Source organism: Cynocephalus volans, chromosome 8 (assembly GCF_027409185.1).
Source record: "Cynocephalus volans isolate mCynVol1 chromosome 8, mCynVol1.pri, whole genome shotgun sequence".
Classification (NCBI taxonomy): Eukaryota; Metazoa; Chordata; class Mammalia; order Dermoptera; family Cynocephalidae; genus Cynocephalus; species Cynocephalus volans.
This window is the reverse complement of record NC_084467.1, coordinates 82,082,893-82,107,046: the sequence shown is the minus strand read 5'-3', so window position 1 is coordinate 82,107,046 and position 24,154 is coordinate 82,082,893. Positions and strand designations below refer to the sequence as shown.

Sequence of the window (24,154 nt, the reverse complement as noted above, 5' to 3'; positions counted from 1 at the left end):
CCTAAGGTTAAACAAAGATATGAGACGTATACGTGGGGGTGGGGGGAGCGACTAAACAAACTTAGTATTCAAAATATAATTTGATTATAAAGTTAAGCAATCCATTGAATCCCTCCATTGATTCAACAAACATTTTAAGTGCTTACTACTATGCCAATTTCTTTTCTATAAATTGGGTATAGCAGGAATGAAACAGATATCCTTTCCTCCCTAAAAACAACAAAATGGTGTGCCCAAAATAAGAAAATTTGACTCCATATATTTATGCTTTTCAAATTATAACAGGTATACAACATTAATATTGCACATCTTTCATGAGATATTTTCAGTCTGTTGATTTAGTTCACTGTCAAGAACTTAAGGAAAATTTTTCCTTAAACCCCAAATATTAATAACTAATTTGGATTCAATAGGGATATTTTACAAAAACGTTTATCCTTATTATATATTTCTTTCTCTCCGGCTCCATACAAATTCTAAAAGCTGAATTCCACATGATAAAAAGTAATCAGATATCATCTTACAACGCCTGACAGCACCCCCTATGGTATGAAAGAGATTTAAAAGAACTAGTCAATGAAAATTCTGTAAAAGCAATCACAAAAGTTAACTCGACATTTTTCAATTTCTTCCAAAAAGATGTCATAAGCTTTGTCAAATGCATTTAGCTAATACTATAATGAAACAACAATGGCTTTTAAATTATACACTTTTAAAACTAACGGCCAAAGATTACGTAGACCAAGAAACTAAGGCATAAGAAAGGCTCATATGACTCTACAAATTAAATCATATATTTGAATCTATCTTCTAACTCCCAGACTAGTTCCACATTTCCCTTGGGTAGCAAATTTTTTAAAAATTTTTCATTGAACATATTTATGGCGTACAGTGTGTTGTTTCAATGCATTCATATATTGTACAATGATTCACTCAGGGTAGATAGCATAATAGCAAACTTTTTAAAAAGTCATATCAATGTGATGTGCTCAGCCATATTTTTTTCATATCTATACACACATTCACAGTCCATATACAGATTTTTTTTTCCTGTTACACTTTAACTGGGTCCTCAAAATACTAAAAAGCTATCTCCTAGTAAGTAAAACTTACTAAACACAGGACTATTTACATATTTGTAAAAATGACAAAATCTGTGCTTTGAAATCATTAATCCATATTTGGTTATCTTTCTAATCCAGCAATTCTTGTCATGGTAATAATCAACGCAATAATCAATGCCTAAGATACTAGGAATTCCTGAGGAAATGAAGACACTGTCATCACTTTGGCATTACCCAGAACACAACTGTGACTCTAGTATATATATTCACTACCTTATTTACATTTGAAACTCTAGAAATCCCTTAAAGCACAGCTCAAATTCATTGTCAGTAAATTCATATCCCCTCACAATTACACCACAAAAATCTGACATAACTTAGCCTAACACTATTAGTTCTGTCCCCTAGTGTCAGTATTAGAGTAGTTCTACTGAATTCCTTTATTCTCAAATTTAGCATAAGACTTAAGAAGCATTAAAATAACAATAAAATTCCAATGGTTATTGGAAGAAACAGACTTAAGTTTGAGTGCATAAGTGCATATCATCATTTTTTTTTGTAACAACATTTTCTCTATAATTAAACCTTTGTGACAGTAATGTGATCCTAAACATGAAAAAATATGAGAACTTATTTCTAAATTCAAAATTTCAAGAGAATTTTCCCAACCTCAAATTCCTCAATGGCAAAAGCACAGGATAGGTGTCTCTATTACATTACAATCCACTGGAAACACAATATCCTTATTCAGAACTGAAAACAGTAAAAACAGGAAATCTAGTCAAGTTTTTCTTAGGTTTCTATTAGTCCCAACAATAGTCCTCTACAGCAAGTACTGCTTATGTAAGGTTTAGACACTGACTTGATAGTAGTTGATTCTACATTATTTAGTTTCTAATAAATGTTTTCCTCAAACTTCTAAAAATTCCAAAATATAAAGATGTACTAAATTTTAATAGAAAATTTTTAAATTTCTTCAAGATTTCCAAGTGATATAAAACAATTTTTATACAGAACAGAAATTCCCATCTCTTCCACAGTTTACCTTTTCAAATTGCTGAGAAACTACTATACTCAAATGCTTAAGGTAAATAACCAAATTACAGAAGACAGTGGAGAAATGGAATAGTTTCTGAATGTATTATATTCTTAAATTTTAAAAAAAAAACTTTAAAATTCACATTTTAGTCTTCACTAAAATATTGTATAGTTTTTCCTTAAAATAGTTTTTCTATAATGTGATACAAAATGAATTTCTTTAAATCTAAATTAAGAGTTAAATCTAAATAATATTCCTCCACTGTTTTCCTAAATGTACTTTTAAAAAGTATTCTGCTTACATCTTAGCTTCCTCTGAAGCATGGGTAAAAATAAAAATATTTTCTAATTATAAAAATGGAAAATAAAACTATACCCATTTCCTTTCATTTATGACACAATATAATCAATTACAGAATGTACAAAGTGAAGGGGAATAGGCCAATAATGCCTGAGAACGTAACCAATGTAAAAGGGTTAAATGTTACATAATTCATTTTTCTACATATTCCTCCTGATATAATGCTATCAATTAACGCTATCTAAGAAACGGAATGGAGAGACTCCTGAGATATTTTCTCGTGGGTGGTGTGTTTGCAGAGTAGGCAAGCACTTGTCCAGAATGCTGCAAGTGTTCCACTAGATGAGCCCTAAAAGTCTCTTTCAGTTCTAAGATTCCCAATCTGTAAGATGTGAAAAATAAACATTTTGCCCTTCAATTAACCGATCTGCTTTCACTCCCACCCTAACCGTGCACATACATATTAAAAAGTTCTCTCTCCTCTTTCTCTGCAGAGATTTCACGAGATCCTCGCAAACAAAAGGCACCGAAAATATGCACAGGTGGGATAAAAAGGGGAGTGGCTGAGGCCGGGCCGCTCTCGGGACAGCGCCCCCACGCCCCCTGTTCCCCGGCAGCACCTGAGAAATCACTGCCCTTCATACCTCCACCCTTCGGTGGCGGCGTCGGGAGCGAACTCTCCGACCTATCACACTCCACCCGCACCTTGGCCAGACACTGGGCATTGTCTGGAGCCTCCTACGCCCAAGAGAGACAAGGAGGAAAGAGAAAGAAAAGGAGAGAGAACGAGTGAAAATAAAGAACGGAAGGGGAAGTAAAGCAATAGGGAAGCCGTACGCTTCTTTTTGGCAAAATCAGCTTCCCCATCGATCACTCAATTTAATTCAGGTCCCAAAAGCCAACCCACCGGCCCAAAGCTGCAGCCGGGGTGGCCCAGCCGGAGTCCCCCGAAGCTATACCCGTCCCGAACACAGAGGCAGGGAGAGAGAAATGGGCATGTGGGTTGGGCCTGGCTGGCCGGAGGCCGGGCTCGGAACAAAGCCGCCCGGCTCCCCCTACCTGGGGCGAGGGCGGCGGGCGGCGCCTCTCGGAGCCCCGCGCCGCCGGAGTCAGGCGATGCCCCAGCCCCGCGGACCCTGACCCGGGCGGGGGTTCGCGGCGGGGCCCCTCCCCGCCCGCGAACAGCGGCCCTTCAGGACAATGGGCCCCCTCCCCCGCCTCCGGGAGAGGAGATACAAAGGGAGAGAAGCGCGGCCGGGCGCGGAGCCAGGCGTCCGGAAAGTAGAGGAGGAAGAGGGGACGGGAGAAGATCGCAGCCGACGCGGGAGCCCGCGGCCGCTTCCCCGGCCGCCGGACGCTGCCCCAGACTCATCGGGCGGCAGAGGCGGGAGCGCGAACTAGCGGCCCCCTGACCCGGTCGCAGAGAGAAGAGGGGTCTGCACACAAAGAGGACCGGGACCCTCACCCTCCGCCAGGGCCGGAGACTGCCCAGCGCGCTGTCGCTGCCTACAGTCGGCGACGCCCGTCCAGCCCGCGCCTCTCGGGGGCCGGGGTCCGCGCGGGGCGCCGCACTCGCCTACTCACCCACAGCTCTGTGCCCCAGCTCATGGCGGAACTTGAGGCGACTCGGGCCGTCTGGATGTCCCGCTGTCCGTCCGAACGTCGGCTCCGCCGTCAGTCTGTCCGACCTCCCACTGGCTGGCGGGCGGGCTCGCTGCTCACCGGCTCTGCCTCGAAAGGTGCCGCCACCGCTGGACTCCCCAGTGAGTGAGAAAGACGCGACTGGAGAAGGCGCCGCCGCCGCCGCCGCCGCCGCCGCCGCGTCCCCGCCTCCCGGAGCCGGGAGGGAGGGGGCCGGGGCCGGGGGAGGAGGAACGCGAGCGGGGAGGGGGCGGGGCGCGGTGCACCCTGGGATCGGGGAGGACCCGTGCTCGCCTGGCCGCGGCTGAGGGGTCCCCTCGCCAGCGGGTACCCACTGGCCCCTCTCACTACCTGGGTATCTTCCTGCCGGTCCCTGGGGGCTTGGACGGCCCCACCACTGCCGCCGCCGCCTCCGCCACTCACCTCCCTGTCTCCAAGACCGAAAGGGAGAGAAGGAGAAGACGCCCACCGCCCCTATTATTCCACGCCTTAGATGAGACAACTCCAGTTACCGCTTTCCTGCCTCTGAGCTTCTCTAATCTTCTCTAATCGGGAGAAACCCTGACAAGGAAACCTCATGCAAATCCTTGGGTTTAGATTGACGAGAATTGTGTTTTGTTTTGTTTTGTTTTGTTTTGTTTTTAATTTAAAACCGTTGCTTAAGGTGGACTCTCATTTCAAGCCTGATGCTTTTCAATATTACGATTCTTGGGAATCACTAAAATGTGTACAGGTTACACGTCAAATGTGAATGCAACATGCCCCCGATTCTATTTTTAATAGAACATTTAATTTTATAAGTTGTTTCAGGGAATCATAAAAAAAGGCATATATTCCAGTAATCATTTTGGGATGTTGCCATGACACATGGCAAGAGGGAAGACGTGGACAAATTTGAGCCGAGCTGTCACCTGCAGGAGACAAGAACGGAGCTTGCCCCATTTCTGGAATGGGCACCTAGCGGGTGGGGGTTGAATGGTAGCCAGATGCCTCCCTGGTACTGCAAGCAGCCTATTCGGAACTTCAGATACCTCTCACCCCAGAATATCGGAACCTTGGAGGCAGGTCCACCACTTCCTTTTTCCTCTACGGAGTTACTTCCCGGCCTAACTCCATAATTAAGCTGTCAGCAAGTCTGCCTGGTGCTAGTAGATAACAAGTATGCTTAGCAACTCCCTAACATATGCTTTAGTATTAATGGTTTGTCTCCTAACACACACACGTACACACACATACACACTTCAATCCAGTCAACTAGTACAGTACTCAGTGTGTCAAGACAGCTGAGTGTCTTAAGTTTTCCCAACAAGCTGTGTCTGCATTTGAAACTCCTCCCCTACCCGCTCTGCACAGGTGCCCCAACCTCTTCCGCTTCAATCCTTGTCCTTGCCTAGACGCGCTCCCTCTGGGGGTTGAGGCAAATAGCCCGAGCTCTCCTGACAATCCAGCCACCACACTTGCTAAATTCTTTGACACTCTTCTCCAAGGCCAACTTGATCATACAAATACCTTCTTCCAAGTGGGTTATGGCCGATTTTTAAATGCTTAAGTGTAACATGCAGTGAAAAGGCTGTGAAGCATTGACTGCACGCTATTTAATGTTTTTCTATACTGCCTCTATTGCCAATAGAATTTCTTCAAGGTTACTTACATCACCTACACTGCTAATCACCTCTGCTCTCCCATCCTTTCACTCCCTAGACGTCATAAATGTATTTAGCAATCACAAGTAACATTAATTAGGAATGGAAAATATACTTATTAAATGGATGTCTCATTATTTAGAACCATTCCAATACTAAGATTTATTATATCTAAGCATCATTATAAAAGTTAAGATACGTGGAACATAATTTAAACCAAAAGTACATGCTTTCCCTTTAAAAAGGAAAATAATCCACTATTACATGAAAGATTAACCCTAACCATACTGTTTACATAATTCCCCAGTAGAACACAAAGTCTTACCTCCTACATGAGCATTTTTCTTCTTCCAAAGTTTCTGAACAAAATTCCATGCTTAAAACAATTAATTTCCCTTCAAAAAAAGCTAGAATTTGGGGCATCGAGCTTAATATTCAAATTTAGACAAAATTTATGTTATCCCCCATTACTATAAAATTTTAAATGTAATTCATAGGACCAACTTATTTTGATAATCTCTTTTAAAGAATTATCTGTAACTTAAAAAATTTTTTCATGATATTAAAATTCACTATTTACTTCAAAAAGTCTTTAAGCAAAAATAATTAAAAATTGATAATCATCACAATAAAGAAGTAAATACGTTTAGTGTTATTTTGTTTCAAAAATAATAAAGATTAATCAGATTTCAAAGTATTCCTTTTTATAGCAAATGTTCTCTAAAATAGCTTATTGGCATTTAAGCTAACAAACACCCAGAGTTGTTGTATGCACACATGTATAGTCACATACACAAATACATATTATCAGCATGGCAGTTTATAAGGCTGTTTATGATTTTTTACATAATCAGAATCATTTGGATATTAAATTATTTTTACATATGATTTATTCTTTACAGACCCATGACAAGGCATTCTGTAAGCAGTTCAAACACATTTTTATCTCTAAAAAAAGGGAAAACATAACTTTCAGAATACTGAAAGAAATATCTCTTTCATATAACAAAAATCTATTATTAATTTATTTCAGAAGCTATCCTCATATCATAATTTGAATCACGACAAAAATCTGTCAGACCAATTATCTTATACCTACCTGACCTAATTTTTTTTTTTTTTTTTTTTTTGGCAGCTGGCTGGTATGGGGATCCAAATGCTTGACCTTAGAGTTATCAGCACTGTGCCCTCCCAAGTGAACTAACTGGCCGGGCTTGAACTATTTTGGCAATTAATTACCACATAGTTTCTATTTCATATTACATATTTTATAAGGTAATCAACGCTAAGAAAGAATCAAGGGAATAATATTGTTCTACTTTCTCCTGATATGGAGCCACTCTACCAAGTAAACTTGAAAGGGCTTAAATTACACAGGTGCTTTAGCAATTTAAACAGTTATTACATTATATCTTCTTATTACTCATGGTTAATAACTTTTATTATATGCATTTCTCTTCAGGCATATGATTGAACTCTGGTCTATGATAAGCCATTGAAGTGTCATATTTTCTTTTGCATATTTTATCATGTAATTAATTCAAATGCAAGTCCCTTTTATAATTTCTTTATTTTATAAGCATTTAGCTAATGCCCTTTCCAGTTACAAATTTTCCCTCAATAAATTCCTTTATTAAGTTAGAATGTGAAACATAGTTGTCCACTGCTGCATTCTGGGATATGTAACAAGTTATTGGTCCAAATACATCAACCTCCAACCATAAATCAATCCCTTGTCTTAAAATTAAATTTTTGTAAAAGTTTATTCCATATATAAAACCGGTAATATCTTAGGTGCTTTTTGGAAAGTGGTTCCAAGGAAAAAAATAAAGCTTTAGATTAACTTAATGTCTGGAGTGTAGGAAGCTTTTCTTAGGTATGTATCAATGTTCCATCCGTGAATGTTTTACCAATCATACAGAATTTCTCTACCCAAAAGAAACAATCTCTAGCATAAACAATAGCAACTCCTTTCTTGTCATTTAAAAATCTTAAGACTGTGTCTTGAAATTAAAACTATAGAGGCAGTGCCCACAAATAAAATTTTTAGCTAGGTATCTAGGCCAGAATAATCAAGCCAAAACTATGTTAGAAAGAATGTCAAAGGCCATGTACTTGCCACCTCCATTTTAATGCTTCTAATGAAGCACCACACCACAAACAGGATCACACTTGCATGCTGATTCCATGCCTGCCAAATGAAGAATGACACTGGCTAGTTAATAGTCACTAGTTTCTGTACTGCCAGTTTTCCTAACCAAGAATTGGAAAAAGTCCAAAACATCAAGGGCATAGTTCAAGGTGGCTCACTGAAGAGAAAGAGAGAGAGAGAGACAGAGAGACAGAGAGGGGAGAGGGGAAGGAAGGAAGGAAGGGAGGAAGGAAGGAGGGAGGGAGGAAGAGAGAGAGAAAGCAAGAAAGAAAGAAAGAAAGAAAGAGAGAGAAAGAAAGAAAGAAAGAAAGAAAGAAAGAAAGAAAGAAAGAAAGAAAGAAAGAAAGAAAGAAAGAAAGAAAGAAAGAAAGAAAGAAAGAAAGAAAGAAAAAGAAAGAAAGAAAAGAAAGAAAGAAACAAGGAAATAAAGACAGACTACCTACTATTTTATGTCTTTTGGGATTCTGCTCTCTATTATTGAATCCACTTAAAGCATTTCATGTAATTCCTCTAATGAAACTTGGCAAAAAGAAAAAGAAAATTCTATATAAATTAAATGGAATAAATCTATTTAAGGAGGTAACTAATCTCTACTTTTCTATGATGATTGGTTCACTGCCTTATGATAGAACTATATAACTTTTAAAAATTTACATATTTGTTTAGATTACATTCTCTTCAGAGCAGGACACCTGGTAGAACAAAAGTTATAGATTTCTGGAAGTGTTTATTGCACTTTCCCAACCCCATTTAAAATTCTCTAATTAAATTTTTAAATTATTCCTATGTTTTTTTCTTTTTGTTGGGGGTTTTTGTTTGTTTGCTTGTTGGTTTCTGTTTTGTTTTATTTTGTTTTTGTCTACATTGACAAATTTCAAGATATGCATATTGATTAACAAAGAGAACACAGATCACTATTTTCTTTTTCTGAAATCCAGTCAAGTGCATCATGTGAACTTATGCAAATAAAATCAGCTTGTACAGGCTCACAAAAGCCAATTGTTAAATTCTCAGGAATTTTGCAAACAGGTTGCTGAAAATGTTAGCTTGATATCAGACACAGTGAGAATATTTACACCATGGAAACTGGCAAACGCTACAAATCAGGGCTGTTTTATCCATTGGAGAGTCGATTGTTAAACATCAGCACACCACTCTCTGAATTCTATGCAGATTAACAGTGAAGGAAATAAAAATGTATCTTAGCTACTAGGTGAGAACAAATCCAAAATAGAATAATAAATTTTAATTTTTTTTAATAAATTTTAATTTTTTTTTTTTTCAGAAGATGACCGGTAAAGGGATCTTAACCCTTGACTTGGTGTTGTCAGCACCATGCTCAGCGAGTGAGCTAACCGGCCATCCCTATATAGGGATCCGAACACGTGGGCCTTGGTGTTATCAGCACCACACTCTCCCAAGTGAGCCACGGGCTGGCCCCATAAATTTTAATTTTATTGAGTCTATTCAGATGTGTTTGGGATATTTAGGATCTATCAGAATTACAACTTTTTTCCCATCTCTTTTGTAACAGAATCACACCCGTTATGATAATCCTTGCTTCCATTGTCTACGTATTTTCATATCAGAATTCTAACATTTGTAACTCTTTGTCATTTGATATTTATTATAACATGTTATTGATTTACTTAAAAAATCAGAAATCACAATTTTGTATCCTCCATGTCAGAACTTTACACCATTTAAGTAAATGCTTAATGATTTCTTTGTTGATAATAAAGATGATTTAAATAATCAATAATAAATACTTACCTCTGGGCTGGTTCTCTTCATCCTTGTCCAAATTTTAAATGTAAGATTTTAATGTTTATTTTAAAAACCAAAATAGCTCAGATTTTAGTATTTTAAGCTCTTTGAAAATAAGATAATTTACTGTATTATAAATTCGAGTTATTTTTTATTTCAGTGGCCACTTAACTGTAACAATACAGTTTTATACCACGAGATAAAACACAGCAAATTAAAGCCACTTATTGTGAAATAAGCTAATAGATATTCAATTTCTGGTTAAGCTTGGAGTATTTGGCTTTAACCTGAAGGGCCTGATCCTATTATGACAACCTAGGTCATCTCTAATACAGGGCATTCTAGAGAATTAGTTGAAATAACTTCCAATGAATCAGAATTTTTCATAGGGTTTCAAATAAAAATACATAGCAAATAAAAATACAGGATTTTCACTTAAATTTGAATTTCATATATTGCAAATATTGCATGGGATATACTTATACTAAAAAATTACTTGTTGCCTATCTGAATTTCAAATTTAACTGGGTGTCCTGTATTTTATCTGACAGCACTGCACATTCTTACGTTAAACACCCTAGGTCAGGGATTCTTAACCAGATGAATTTAGACCCTGGATATTAGGAAGTTGGTGAACACCTGAAAGGGGATGTAAAAGATTTTTAATAGATGTGTCTGTAGCTTTTTGTGAGGAACAGAGGCATAGCTTTTATAAGGGGCTCTTAATGAAGAGTTTGCCTAAAACCTCTTGGAGAGCTTTTTAAAAAATTGTGCCTGACAAGGTTCAAAACAGTGAGAAGAGGATGCTATCACTTCTGTTTAAAAGAAGGAGAAACATTTTACTATCTGTTCATATGCACAGAAAATCTCTGGAATGACACACAAGGAACTGGAAATAGTAATTGCCTATGGACAAAGGAACTAGGAGACTGGGGTGAGAAGAAGTCTTACTTTTCACTGTTACTCTTTTATACTATTTAATTTTATTACAATGTCCATGTTTTATCTACTTTAAAAGAGTTTAAAATTACAAAAAAAACCCAAAAAAACAAAAACAAAAACCAGTTCCCGGGCCTTGGCTCTAGGCCCATTAAGTCAGAATTTCTAAATTTTCAATGGTTGGACCATAATGTTTGTGTGTGTGTGTGTGTGTATGTGTGTGTGTGTGTGTGTGTGTGTGTGTGTGTTTAACTCCACAGTGTATTTTGATTATTCATTGAAATCACACACATTGCTCTGTGGCATTTGCCAAAAAGCAACAAACACACGTACACACATCCCACACTCACACACACACACCATCCCCCATATCTCACAGGAAAGACACAGAAAACGAGTGACTCACTTCAAGCTAGGCTGGAGATGACCTGTTTAGAATTCATAAGGAGTGAGTCAAACCATGCCACAGTCAGGGGTGGTAAGACAGGAAACTCTTCAGTGTTTAAGTTGAAGGCTCAGGAGAGTGGACTCCTAGTTAATGTTTTTGTCCACCAGATTACACCAAAGTGTAATTGAGCATATGTTTATCCCCTTATTAAGTAACCTGTCTTTTCTGAACTTGCAGTGGGTGGGGCCAAGAGTCACAAGCACCTGCCTCTCCTGGAAACTTGCAGTGTTCTAGCATCATAGGAATTTGCCCAGCCTGCTTCAAGGATATACTCCCCTTATTAATTTACCTCATTCTACCCACTACCCAGAAAATGTTATTCAAGTTCAAGGAATGACAACAGTACTTCAGGATTGAATCTGCAAAGAGAAAACATGCCCCCCTGAGTACACTAGGGCACTACCTGGATCACTCCCCTGGAGTCAACCTAATGAAGTGGTGTCTCTTCTTTATCTGTGCTTCTCTCTATTTTAGCAAAATTGGCAAGGAAGAATTTCTTCATAGGCAAACATACAATGTGAGAAAAAAATAAAATTTTATTAACTTTTCTAGTGTTCTATTTCTGGTCCATTGTGTCCAGTGGAAAAAGGAATGCCACAAATTACATGACGGCACCACAATTTATGCAATGCATAAATTTGATTTCATTCACAAAAATCAACCCTCCATACTACTATGACCCCATGTCCTGAAAAATGGTGTCTGATGTTCTGTTGAAAGTAGTCCTGGGGATTCTTAGCGACCCTTCTTCAGCCTCCAAGTTCAGTAATTTCTGAGGTCATTACGGGTATTTCACTTATTCTTTGGCAGATGGTGGTCCGAAATCTCCCCTGATGATCCTAAATATTTTGTGTGTTAAAAGGAGCCAGGATGGTCACCCTAAAATCCTTAAGATGGTGTTTTCAATATAAAGAAACATTACAGAATTGTGACTTTTATATTTTTCTCTAGAATGTCAACATTAAAGAAGTTTTCATGGTATTTCCTACTACTCCCTGCCATTGTTCCTAAACTGCAGACACACCCAACCATACACGGTCCCATGACTGTCTGGGTACTTACTCACATTTCTATGCATGTGTTCCTTTCATCTGGTTAACTCATAGTTCTCAAGGACTCATCTCACATGTGATGATTCTAGCTGTGCATCTCCCTCTCTCCCTTCCTTCCCCGCCTGACTTTGTACTTGGTGCTCTTTTGTACATTCTCATTGCACTTGGTACCCACCTCTATAAAAGCACATAACAATTCAAGTAGTCCTTTTGCTTGTCTTTCTCCTTTGAGGACAGGATTACTCCTGGCATGGAGTAGTTACCCATTAATATTTACTGAATGAATATCAAAGGTTCTCAAATAATAAGTCAAAATTCACTTTCTACATATCTTTGAGGTTGACTATAGATGTAGGTAAGTCTTATTTCTGGGATTGATTTTCAGATGCTTTTACCTCAAATACCTATAACTGCATTCTGAACTTATTGGCTTTCAAATTACCAATAAGCTAGAATTAAAGCATGATTAAAATTGAAAATTATTTATGAAATAATGTTCTTAATTGTTGCACTCTTTTTTGCAAGACAGGAAAAGAATTGGCAAGAGCTAATTATTTCAGATTTCTAAAATGTACAGAAATTTTTATAAATTTTAAAATAAATAAATGCCCTCAAACTTCAAAGTTATTTGAAATTACACCAATAAATTACAACAGTTATCTTTTTCTATTGCTGCTTTCCTAAAGAATTATACTTAGAGATACATAATAGAATACAATTAATCAAAATAATGCATGTTAATGTATTCTAGTATAAACAATAATTTGACCAGGCTTAAATAGAAAGCCAGATAAGACCACCTGTGAAAATATATAATCAAAACTTCCAGGGGCTGGCCAGTTAGCTCAGTTGGTTAGAGTGCTATGTTATAATACCAAGGTCAAGGGTTCAGATCCCCATACCAGCCAGCAACCAAAAAAAGAAAAAATACTTCAAGAAATAGTAAACAAGTTAATCTACATTCAACCATAAAAGTCATAAAGTGCAGAAATAATTTTAGAATATAACACCTCTTGTTTAAACCCACAATTGTACTGTGTTAATAACATCAAGGTTGATGGTTCAGATCTCCATACCGGCCAGCTGTCCAAAACAAAAACATCTAAACCCCACAATCAGAACTTTAAAACTACAAATCTTGCTTTTAAATATCTGAGGACAGAATTTATGGTTGGTTTATTTTCACCCTTTACCAAGCCCACTATGAAGAGATAACAGTGCAAACACTTGCTTTTATATTATTGTTTGTTTTCTAACAGGTTAATGTGTTGATATTTCCCCAGCTAGCTGGCAACGTCTTCAAAGGTTTAAATCAGATTGGTCACAAAGCAGATTAATACAATCTTTGAGGGTGACTAATTGATTCTAATGTGTCTGCAGGATCATCTCTAAGTCTATACTGTGTTATTCACTTTACTTCAAGCAAATCGTTTGTTTTTCCTTAATTAAAATTCCCCCGAGAAAACTGAGTTTTAAACTCCCCGGAAAATACAAGATTTTTTAGATAATGATGAAACTATCCTCTACTATAACCAAACGTGTTCAAATTTTGTTAAAACCATGAAACTGTCTAAATAGCAAAGGATTTTAAAGGAATTTTTGATGAATTTTTTTTCAGAAAAATTCTACCAAATGATAAACTTTTGCTAAATATGAATATGCTCTATTATATACAAACCTGATACAGCTTTTGAAAATCTGAACGTAAATACCCATGCTGGCACTGCAGAGTAGGAAAGCTGTAGTTTCTTTAACAGATAGTGCTGGATCAACTGAATATCCTTACGGAAAACAATCTTGACTCCTACCTCATATAATACACAAAATTCAATTCCATGTAGGTTTTAGATCAAACTGTGAAAAACACACAGTTTCATAGCTAATACAGTGAAACTTTTAGAACATACCGTGTGAGAATATCTTCATGACCCTGCTGTAGGCAGAGATTTTTAAAACAAGATACAAAAAGCACTAACTAACCAAGAAGGAAAAAATTGATAAAACAGAGTAAATTAAAATTTGTTACAAAGTGACTTTGAGAGAATAAAAAGCCCAGAATAGGAGAATATATTAGCAATACATATACCCAACAAAGAATTCCTGGAATGTGTAAAGAATTCCTACAAAACAATAAGATAGACCACATGATGGAAAATTGGCAAAATACATGAATCAGCACTTACATAAGAAAATACTCAAATAGTCAACAAATATATAGAAAAACTATTTGACCTTATTAGATATCAGATAAATGTGCATTAAAACTCCACTGAAATTTTACTACCATTACTATCAGAATGTCTAAGATTTAAAAGACTGACAATACCAATTGTTAGTGAAGACGTGGAACAATGGAAAATCTCCCACACTGCTGGTGGAATTGTGAGCTGATATAACTTTGTAGAACTGTTTGGCACTACCTCAGATTACATGACCCAAAAATTTGACTCCTAGGTATATACTCAAAAGCAATACATTCATATGTGCACCAAAAGGATATTCATAGCAGCAATTATTCATAATATCTAAATAGTGGAATCAACTCAAATTTCCTTCAAAAATAGAGTAGATAAATAGTGGCATATTCATATAATAAAATATGTTAACCACAAGGAAAAAGAATGAAATATACCTACAAGCAAAAACAACAACAAAAATACTGAGTGAGAGAAGACAACATCAAGAATATGTAATACACAATTACATTTATAAAATTTCTCAAACAGGGAAATCTAACTTCTAATCTAACTAGGGAAAAGGGAGAGGGTAATGGGAACACAAGGGTATCTTCTGAGACACAGCTAATATTCTTTCATTTTATCTGAATGATGCTTCTATAGGTGTTTTCGCTTTGTGATGATACTTGGAACTGGCAGTACTTTGTGCACTTTACTGTATATATGTTATACTTCAACTTTTTAGAAATTGTATTAAAAAAAAAAAAAAAGAACTGATCTCTTCAGGGTACTTATTTGCCTTGTAAAATGACTTTGGTTTCCAAAAGGAATGTTAGATTATTTGCGATGTCTTTCAGTTTTCACAGAACTTTTCAGAAATATATCCACTAAGTAACATAAGTTGTACATATGCGAATCACTATAACATAAAATAGGGGAGTTTAATCATCGCACTAGTTTTGACTGCCATCTAATGGCAAGAATGCTGTACTGTACAGACATAAACAACTTGTCCCTGCAGTGAGCAAAAAAACATTGACTTTGGCTACAATTTGCAGGACTGCTTTTCAGTAAAATTTATCACCTGCACACGGCATAAATATTAGGACATGATGTAAATATTTTGACATTCATTTAGGATTGTTAAATATGAAATGTAACAGAATTTTGCATTTCTTTGTGTAGGAAGTTCATGACCCTATTCTAATTTTTATTCTTTCCCGTTATAGTCCTTTCCGATTACAGTCAACTTAGAACAGCAACACAATATATTGTTGTTACCACAAAAGTCCAAAAGGAGAAATAGATTTAATGTGTATAGTTCAACTCCTTGAACATAAGCAGTGTTCAGTACAAAGCATTGGATTAATGTTCTGCTTTGAAGCATTCTACTTGGACCCTAGCTTTTCTGTGGGATTTTAAAAGCAGGGGCCTATGTGGCATGTTGCTATACTGACAGTCTGACCTAAAAGTTACATGCATTGTGATGAAATCTAGACTAGATGAGAAAGGTAGAGAATTCTTAGGTGAGATTCTAGGTTGGAAATAAGTGCTATCAGGCCTCTAGTATTAACTAGATTTTTTTTAAAGCAAAGGAAGTTCCCTGGGAATAGCCCTCTGAAAGAATCTTTAAGATAACTAGCTACATTTTTGGTGAGTTTCAGCAACTTCCATGGGAAACCAAAAAATGGAGAGAAAATAGGAAATGAGGAACTTTAGTCATATTTTTTCCTGCCCCCCCACCAAATCCAACTTGCTTATCAAGTGACCAAGATGAATAAGCTTTCATTGTCCAGGAAAATGCCCCAAGCCCTTATATTATATTTAATCCAAACAGAACCAGTCGTTTTTGTGTGTTTGTCTGTATTAACAGCTTTATTGAGGTATAACTGACATAAAATAAAATGCACTTATTCAAAGGGATGTATGTATACACCCATGAAACTACCACAATAATCAAGATAATGAACATATTCATTACCCCCAAAAGTGCCCTCTTGATTCTTTGTAACCTAAACCTACCTCCCCTATCCCACTCTGTCCCTAGGCAGCTGCTGATGTGCTTTCGATCATTACAGATAAGTTTGCATTTTCCAGAATTTTTACATAAATGGAATCATAATGTATGTACTCTTTATCATCCGGCTCCTTTTACCCATTGTGATTATTTTGAATTCATCTATGTTACTGCTGTATAAATAGTTCATTTCTTTTTATTTTTAAGTAGTATTATACTGTGTGGATATACCATAATTTGTTTATCCATTCACTTGCTCATGGACATTTAGGTTATTTTTTGTTTTACAAATAAACTATATGTAAATATTACAAACAAAGCTGCTATAAACATTTGTGTAAAAGATTTTGTGTGAACCTATGCTTTCATTTTTTTTTTTTTGATGAATGCCTATAAGAATTTTCCAGAATGAATAGTGACTTGCCAAAGATGTCCACATCCTAATCCCCAGAACCTGTGAATATGTTACCTTATCTGGCAAAATGTACTTTGCAGATGTGTATAAATTAAGGATCTTGAGATGGGAAATTATCCTGATTACCCAAGAGGGCCCAGTGTAATCACAAGGGCCCTTGTTAAAGGGAGGCAATAGAGTTAGAGTAAGACAGAAAGCAAAGTGACAATGGAGCAGAGAAAAGGATTGGAAGATGTTATGCTGCTGGCTTTAAAGATGGAGGATGGGATCATGAGCCAAGGAATTTAGGCCGCCTCTATAAGCTAGAAGGCAAGGAAACTGATTCTCCCCTGGAGCCTCCAAAAGAAACCAGACCTACCAATATTTTGACTGCAGCACAGTGAGATTGATTTTGGATTTCTCATCTCCAGGACTGTAAGATAATAAACTTGTGTTGTTTTAAACCACTGAGATTGTGGTAATTTGTTACAGCAGCAATAGAATAATAGAATGCAATGGCTAGATCATATAGTAAGTTTATATTTAACTTTTTAAGAACTTCCAAACTGTTTTCCAAAGAGATTGTACCATTTTAAAGTCCCACTGGCAGTGTACGAGTCCCAGTTGTTTCACATGTTCACCATGTTAGTCTGTCAGTCTTTTCAGTCTAGTGAGTATATAGCAGTGCCTCATTTGTGGTTTTAATTTGCATTTTCCTAATGAAAAATGACGTTGAGCATCTTGTCATGTACTTATTTGCCATCTGCATATCTTTTTTGGTGAAGTATCTGTTTAAATCTTTTGCCCACTTTTTAAAATTGGGTTATTTGTCTATTTATTATTGAGCTGTAAGAGTTCTTTATATATTTTAGATACCAGTCCTTTTTTGGATATATATTTTGTGAATATTTTTTCCAGTTCATAACAGTGTCTTTTGAAGAGCAAAAGTTTTTAACATGTATGAAGTTCAATTTGTTTATTGGGGTAGGAAGCTTTTGAAATAGCTTCTAATGATCCCTGACTTCTGGCATTTGTGACCTTATGTAATCCTCTCCCCTTCAGTATGAGCTGGACAGAGTGATTTCTTTCCAATGAATAGCTCGTGGCAAAAGTGATGGAGTGTCACTTCCAAGATTATACTACAAAAGACTCAGACTTGCTTCTTGCTTGTACCTTCTCCCTGGCTCTGGCTCTTCTTTCATCCTTTCTCTGATGAAGCAAGTTGTCCTATTGGGAGCTGCCTTATTGAGAGGCTCACATTGCAAAACTGAGGGTAGCCTCTGGCTAACACCCAGCAAATTACCAAAGCCCTCTCAACAACCCTTGAGAAGCTGAATCCTACCAACAACCACATGAGTGAGTACGAAAGTGGATCTTTAACCTACTGAGCCTTCAAATGAGACCACAGACCTAGTTACAACTTAATCGTAGCCTTGTGAGAGACCCTGAAGCATAGGATTCAGCTAAGCCATGCTGGGATTCCTGACCCAGAAGGTAACAATGTGTATTGTTTTAAGCCACTAAGATTGAGGTAATTTGTTGCACAACAGCAGATGATTAACACAGTGATTTTTTTTTTCATGCTTTTTGTGTCCTATGTAAGAAATCTTTGCCAAACTCAAGGTCATGAAGATTTGCTCCTACATTTCTTCTATTTTTTTTTTTTTTTTTTTTTGCTGCTGTCCAGTGTGGGAATCTGAACCCGTGACCTTGGTGTTACATCACTGCATTCTAACCAACTGACCTAACTGGCCAGCCCTTCTTTCTAGAAAGGTTAAAGTGCTACATTAAGTCTATGATCCATTTTGAGTTAATCTTTGTACATAGTGTGTGGTAAGGATATATAGGTTGTGTATAGTGTGAGGTTCATTTTGTCACATATGGCTATCCAGTTGCTTCAGCATCATTTCTTGAAAAGTTTGTCCTTTCCCCATTGAATTGCATTGGTCCTTTTTGAAAACTCAATTTACCATATTACAGGTACCTCTAATTCCAAACTTTCTAGTCTGTTTTATTGTCCATCTTTTTGCCTATATCATACCATCTTGATTACTGTAGCTTTATAAGTCTTGAAAACAAATAGTGTAATATTTAACAGCAAAATCAAATAGTGAAAAGTATATTTTTTCTCAAAGTCACTTTGACTGTTTTAGATTTAATTTTTGTTCTCTATGTAATATACGGTTTCTCCTAACTACTTTTAAGATTTTCTCTTTATCACAATTTGATTATAATGCACTTTGGTGTAGTTTTCTTCATGTTTCTTGCATATGGGGTTTATTACACTTCTTGGTTCGGTGGGTTTGTAGTTTTTAACATATTTGAAAATTTTTTATCCATTATTTCATCAAATATTTTTTCTGCCCTAGCCCCCTTTTTCAGGGATTTCAGTTATGCAAACATTAGCCTTATAGTATATTTTGAAGTCAGGAAATGTGATGCCTCAAATTTTGTCCTTTTTGTACAAGATTGCTTTCACTATACAGGGTCTTTTGTGGTTCCATACAAATTTTACGATAGTTTTTTTCTATTTCTGTGATAATGTCATTGATCTTTTGATAGTGACTGCATTGAACATGTAGATTGCTGTGGGTAATATGCACATTTTGATGATGTTAATTCTTCTGACCCACGAACATAGATATCTTTCCATTTATTTTTGTCCTCTTCAATTTTTTTCACCAGTGTTTTATAGTTTTCTTTGTAGAGGTCTTTCACCTCCTTTGTTAAATTTACTCCTAGGTATTTCATTTTTGGGGGTAGCTATTCTGAATGGGATTACTTTCTTGATTTCTTCTTCGGCTGTTTCATTGTTGGCATATAGGAAGGCTATTGATTTTTGAGTGTTGATTTTGTATCCTGCCACTGCACTGAATTCATTTATTAGTTCTAGTAAGTTTTTGGTGGAATCTTTAGGGTTTTCTATGTATAGAATCATGTCATATATGAATATAGTTTGACTTCCTCATTTCTGATTTGAATGCCCTTTATTGCTTTCTCTTGCCTTATTGCACAAGCTAGAACTTCTAGTACTATGTTGAATAAGAGTGGGGAAAGTGGCCATGCCATAGTCTTGTTTCAGATCTTAGAGGAAAAGCCTCCAATTTTTGTCCATTTAATATGATATTAGCTGTGGGTTTGTTTTATATGGCCTTCACTGTGTTGAGGTACATTCCTTCTTTATCTAACTCATTGAGTGTTTTTATCATGAAAGGGTATTGGATTTTATCAAATACTTTTTCTACATCTATTGAAATAATCACGTTTTTTCTCCTTAATTCTATTTGATGTGATGTATCATGTTTATAGATTTGCATATATTGATCCATCCTTGCATCTTTGGGATGAATCCCACTTGATCATGGTATGTGATATTTTTAATGTTTTGCTGGATTCTGTTTGCTAGTATTTTGTTGAGTATCTTCATGTCTCTGTTCATTAGGGATATTGGTCTGTAGTTTTCTTTTTTATTATGTCTTTTCCCAGACATACTATGGGTATGACATTCTATGGCTGGCCTCCTAGAAAGGGTTTGAAAGTATTCCCTCCTCTTCAATATTTTTGGAAGAGTCTGAGAAGAATTGGTATTAATTCTTCTTTGAATGTTTGCTAGAATTCAGCAGTGAAGCCATCTGGTCCTGGGGTTTTCTTTGTCAGAAGACTTTTTATTACCACTTCAATCTCTTACTTATTACGTATTACTGGTCTGTTTAGGTTTTCTAGTTCTTCATGATTCGATTTTGGTAATTTGTATGTGTCCAGGAATTTATCCATTTCTTCTAGGTTTTCCAGTTTGTTCACATATAATTGCTTGTAGTCACCTTTTACGATCCTTTGTATTTCTGTGGTAGTAGTTGTATTGTCATGGGATGACTTTAAAGAAGGCAAGAAGAAGAAGAATTTTAAAAGTTACATATGTTCCTCAGTTGATAGTTGTCTTCCTGGACCCATACTTTAAGGAATCCAATACTTTTCCCATGCTGGAGGGAAAAAAGAAGCTTCCCTCAACCTACACAGAATAAGTCAGAATCAATATGTGGATGTATTCCCTTGGCTCAGAGTTCCTTTGTGGAAGACTTAATTATGGAATTGTGGCTTTAGGATTTTCATCAGTTTTAGAAAGTTCCTGGCTATTATCTGTTTTAACATTGCTTCTGCATGTCTTCTCTCCTCTTTTCTCCTCTTCTCTCTTCTTCTTTCCTCTCTTCTATTCTCCTATCCTTCTAGGACACCAATCACATGCATGTAAGAGCTACGTTTCATATGTAGGAGAGGCTTCTGATACACTGTATCACATCTCCTTGACACTCCTGATTTCAGCACAGCCATGGTGGACAGTTCCATGTATCTATACAGTGTGCTACATCAAGCACATGCCCTGGTGTCTCTTTGCTCTGATTTCTCCAAAGCTGCAGAATGCCACTCGATCATAAGCAAGTCCAACCTAGAAGTGTGGGGGAGTTAATCCTCAACCAAATGGAGTGCAGGCATTAGTGAATAAATGCCTTCCCATTCTCCAGAAGGATTTTTACATAATTCTTCAGAGGGTCTTTAGCAAGTTGGGGATCTGTCTTTGTCCATTCCTGTTGCTAAAACAAAATACCATAGACTGAGTAATTTATAAATAATAAAAATTTATTTCTCACAGTTCTGAAGTCTTGGAAGTCCAAGATCAAGGAGCCAGCAGATTCAGTGCCCAGTAAGTATTGCTTCCAAGATGGTGCCTTCTTGTTGCATCCTCATGTGGGGGGAGGAGCAGAAAGGGACTGAACTCACTCCTTCAAGTCCTTTTATAAAGACACTAATCCCATCCATGAGAGCGGAGACTTCATGGCCTGATCACCTTGTAAAAGCCCTACATAATACCGTAGCATTGCGGATTAAGTTTCAACACGAATTTTGGGGGGTCACAAACATTCAAATTATAGTGAGGTTCCAAGTGACCACAATGGTAACCAACTTATTAACACGCCCTTATTGGCTTTTCTTCCTTCCTTGTTTCAGGCAGTTAGGGTAGGAGCAGATCACCTTGATAAAAGGAGGGATTGAGCTCATTTGAACCAAGGAGTCAGTTTTTATAATGGCTGGTATATTTACAACCCTAAGGTGCAGACCTCTAGGGAATTCCAACTGAAAAACTTGAGTGTTTACTAGGAACTCTCCTTCCTGGTAGGCCCCGAACTCCAGTTTTTTGTATTTTTTTGTTTGTTTCTTTGTTTTGGTTTTTTTTTTACCTAGTCCTATGTGACTGCCAGCAACTTTGCATACCTTCTCAATCTCTTAGCCAGTACTTAAGAATTAGCAAACATTTTACCTCTCTCTGTGCTTTCTTCCCATCTAGGATCTGGCATCTAAAGCCTTTGTTGCCTTGGCAGCTCTTCAATGCTTTCAATCATGTATTTCTAAAAACATTTTGCACAAAAAAAATATAAATTCTGTGCAGCATATATAGTTGTTTTCAGCAGGAGATTTAGTCTGTAACAAGCTAAATCTCTATTAATAGAAATGGCCATTAACTCCTCAGTTTCTCGGCAACTCTATGAGGGAGATAACACCATCTCTTTTATTGCTGAGTAAACTGAGGCACAAAAGAGCCATGCATCTTTACTTAAGGTTGCTATACGAGGAAATTTCAAACCTGGGCAGCGTGGCTCCAGAAGCTGTGCTCTTAACCTCTATATTCTGCATAACTATTCTATGAGTCATTGGCAGCCCCAGGAGTCAATACCAACCCCAAATCCAGTACTTTCCAGTGTAATTTATTCACTAAACCATCCTTACCTCCCTTTCATTATTGTATGCTTCTTTTCACTGCACCCTGCACCAATCTTACAGTGTATTTCATCATGCTAATTTTCTCTAATTCTCCTCTATCTCTAAGCTTATCTAGTTTGCTTCTTCTCTATCTCTAAGCTTGTCTACCTCCTATGTAAAGTGCTTAGGACAGAGCCTGACATATAAGAGGTGCTCAGTAGGGTTGGTAACTGTTTATTTTTTCTGAGTCTCAGTTTCCTCAACTATAAATTGGAGATAGTCTGGTCTGCCGCACCAGGAAGATGGCTCTGGAAACCGGCAACTGACATGGAAGCTGGGCAGCTTTCCAACTCAGATTCCAACATGATAGTGGCACCCAGCGACAGGCTGCTGCAAGTGCCGAGAGCACTAGGTGGGGACAGTGCTGTGAGGGCCTTCCTGAGTACCGCAACAGCATGTTCACGAATATCACTTTATCGGACTGTTAAAAGTATGGATTCAAGTGAAGAGAGTTTTTCAATTCTGATGATGATATCTCGCTTTGGAAATACAAGCGACAAAAATGTTTTAACCCTCGTTCCAAACCAGAGCCTTTTCAGTTTGGCCAGAGCTGTCAGAAACCACCTGTTGCTGATAGAAAGAAAGTTAACAACATAGTGGGTGCTGTGCCACAGGAACAGAATCAAGATGCAGTGGCCACTGAACTTGATATCTTGGGAATGAACAGCATTACTGACAAAAGCAGACAATCCCAGATATACAATTTTTTGCTTGCTAGAGAGAATCTCAAGAGCATGCAAACGAATTAGAAAAAGAGCTAGATGAATATATATGCACAGTGGGGGGGGGAGGAAAATGGGCAAGGTCATTTCAACAGAAATGACCTGTCAAAGACAGACTAGAGAACAGACTAGAAATGAACTATCAAGGCCAATATGAGAAGACGGAGGAAGATTCTCAAGAGAAAGTGGCTGATGAGATTTCTTTCAGGTTACAAGAACCAAGGAGAGATCAGATAGCCCAAGAAGTGAGGATTATTGGGAACAAAAAGGCGATTGAACTTCTAATGGAAACTGCTGAAGTTGAACAAAATGGTGGCCTTTTTATTTTGAATGGAGGTCGAACACCAGGTGGAGTTTTTCTGAATCTCCTGAAAAACACTCCTCGTATTAGTGAGGAACAAATTAAGAACACTTTCTACATTGAAAATCAAAAGGAATATGAAAATTAAAAAAGATGACAGGAAGAGGAGAACACAAGTGTTGCGGAAAAGATTAAACAAGCTATTAAAAGTCTAAATTTTCAAGATGATACATCACGAAAATGTTTGCAAGTGACACAAATGAGGCCCTTGGCCTCTCTAGATGACTCAAGGAAAGACATGGTGAAATCATGTTGGATCAGAAGAAGCCATTGAAGTCGACCATTCTCATGATTTGGACATCTTTTAAGCACATATTGGATGTTTTGAGGAATAAGTCTTCCTAAAATAACATTGTGATAAACCACGTGTATGGAGATTGCTACATTTTACTTTGCACTGATAAACATGAGAATCTAGAAAAGAGAAACTGCTTCTTTGTTTAAAATAAAAATTAACTGTATGTGGGGAAATGGACGCAGTTGATAGAAACATTTTAAAAGTCTCAAGTCTGACAAAATACTTAAAACTATATAGCATAGGACTTAATTTACGATCTGTTGCATGTGCTAAATATTATGAGTACTACTAGATGATAATCAGTTTTGTCCAGGTCATTATAACAT

The 24,154-nt window shown here is 37.2% G+C and overlaps 1 protein-coding gene and 1 pseudogene across 2 annotated transcripts in view; one reads left to right on the top strand and one right to left on the bottom strand.

Moving 5' to 3' along the window:
* The window catches only part of FNBP1L (formin binding protein 1 like), a 101,639-nt gene extending 97,421 nt beyond the window's left edge, over positions 1-4,218 (bottom strand). For both annotated transcript variants that reach the window (XM_063104030.1, XM_063104029.1), the window contains exon 1: positions 3,988-4,218. In XM_063104030.1, the coding sequence (XP_062960100.1) occupies positions 3,988-4,011 (24 nt within the window). In that variant the 5' untranslated portion in view covers positions 4,012-4,218. The remainder of the gene's footprint in view (positions 1-3,987) is intronic.
* A 686-nt stretch (positions 4,219-4,904) lies between these two features.
* LOC134384207 (phosphorylated adapter RNA export protein-like) lies at positions 4,905-23,838 on the top strand (annotated as a pseudogene).
* Positions 23,839-24,154: the final 316 nt, after the last annotated feature.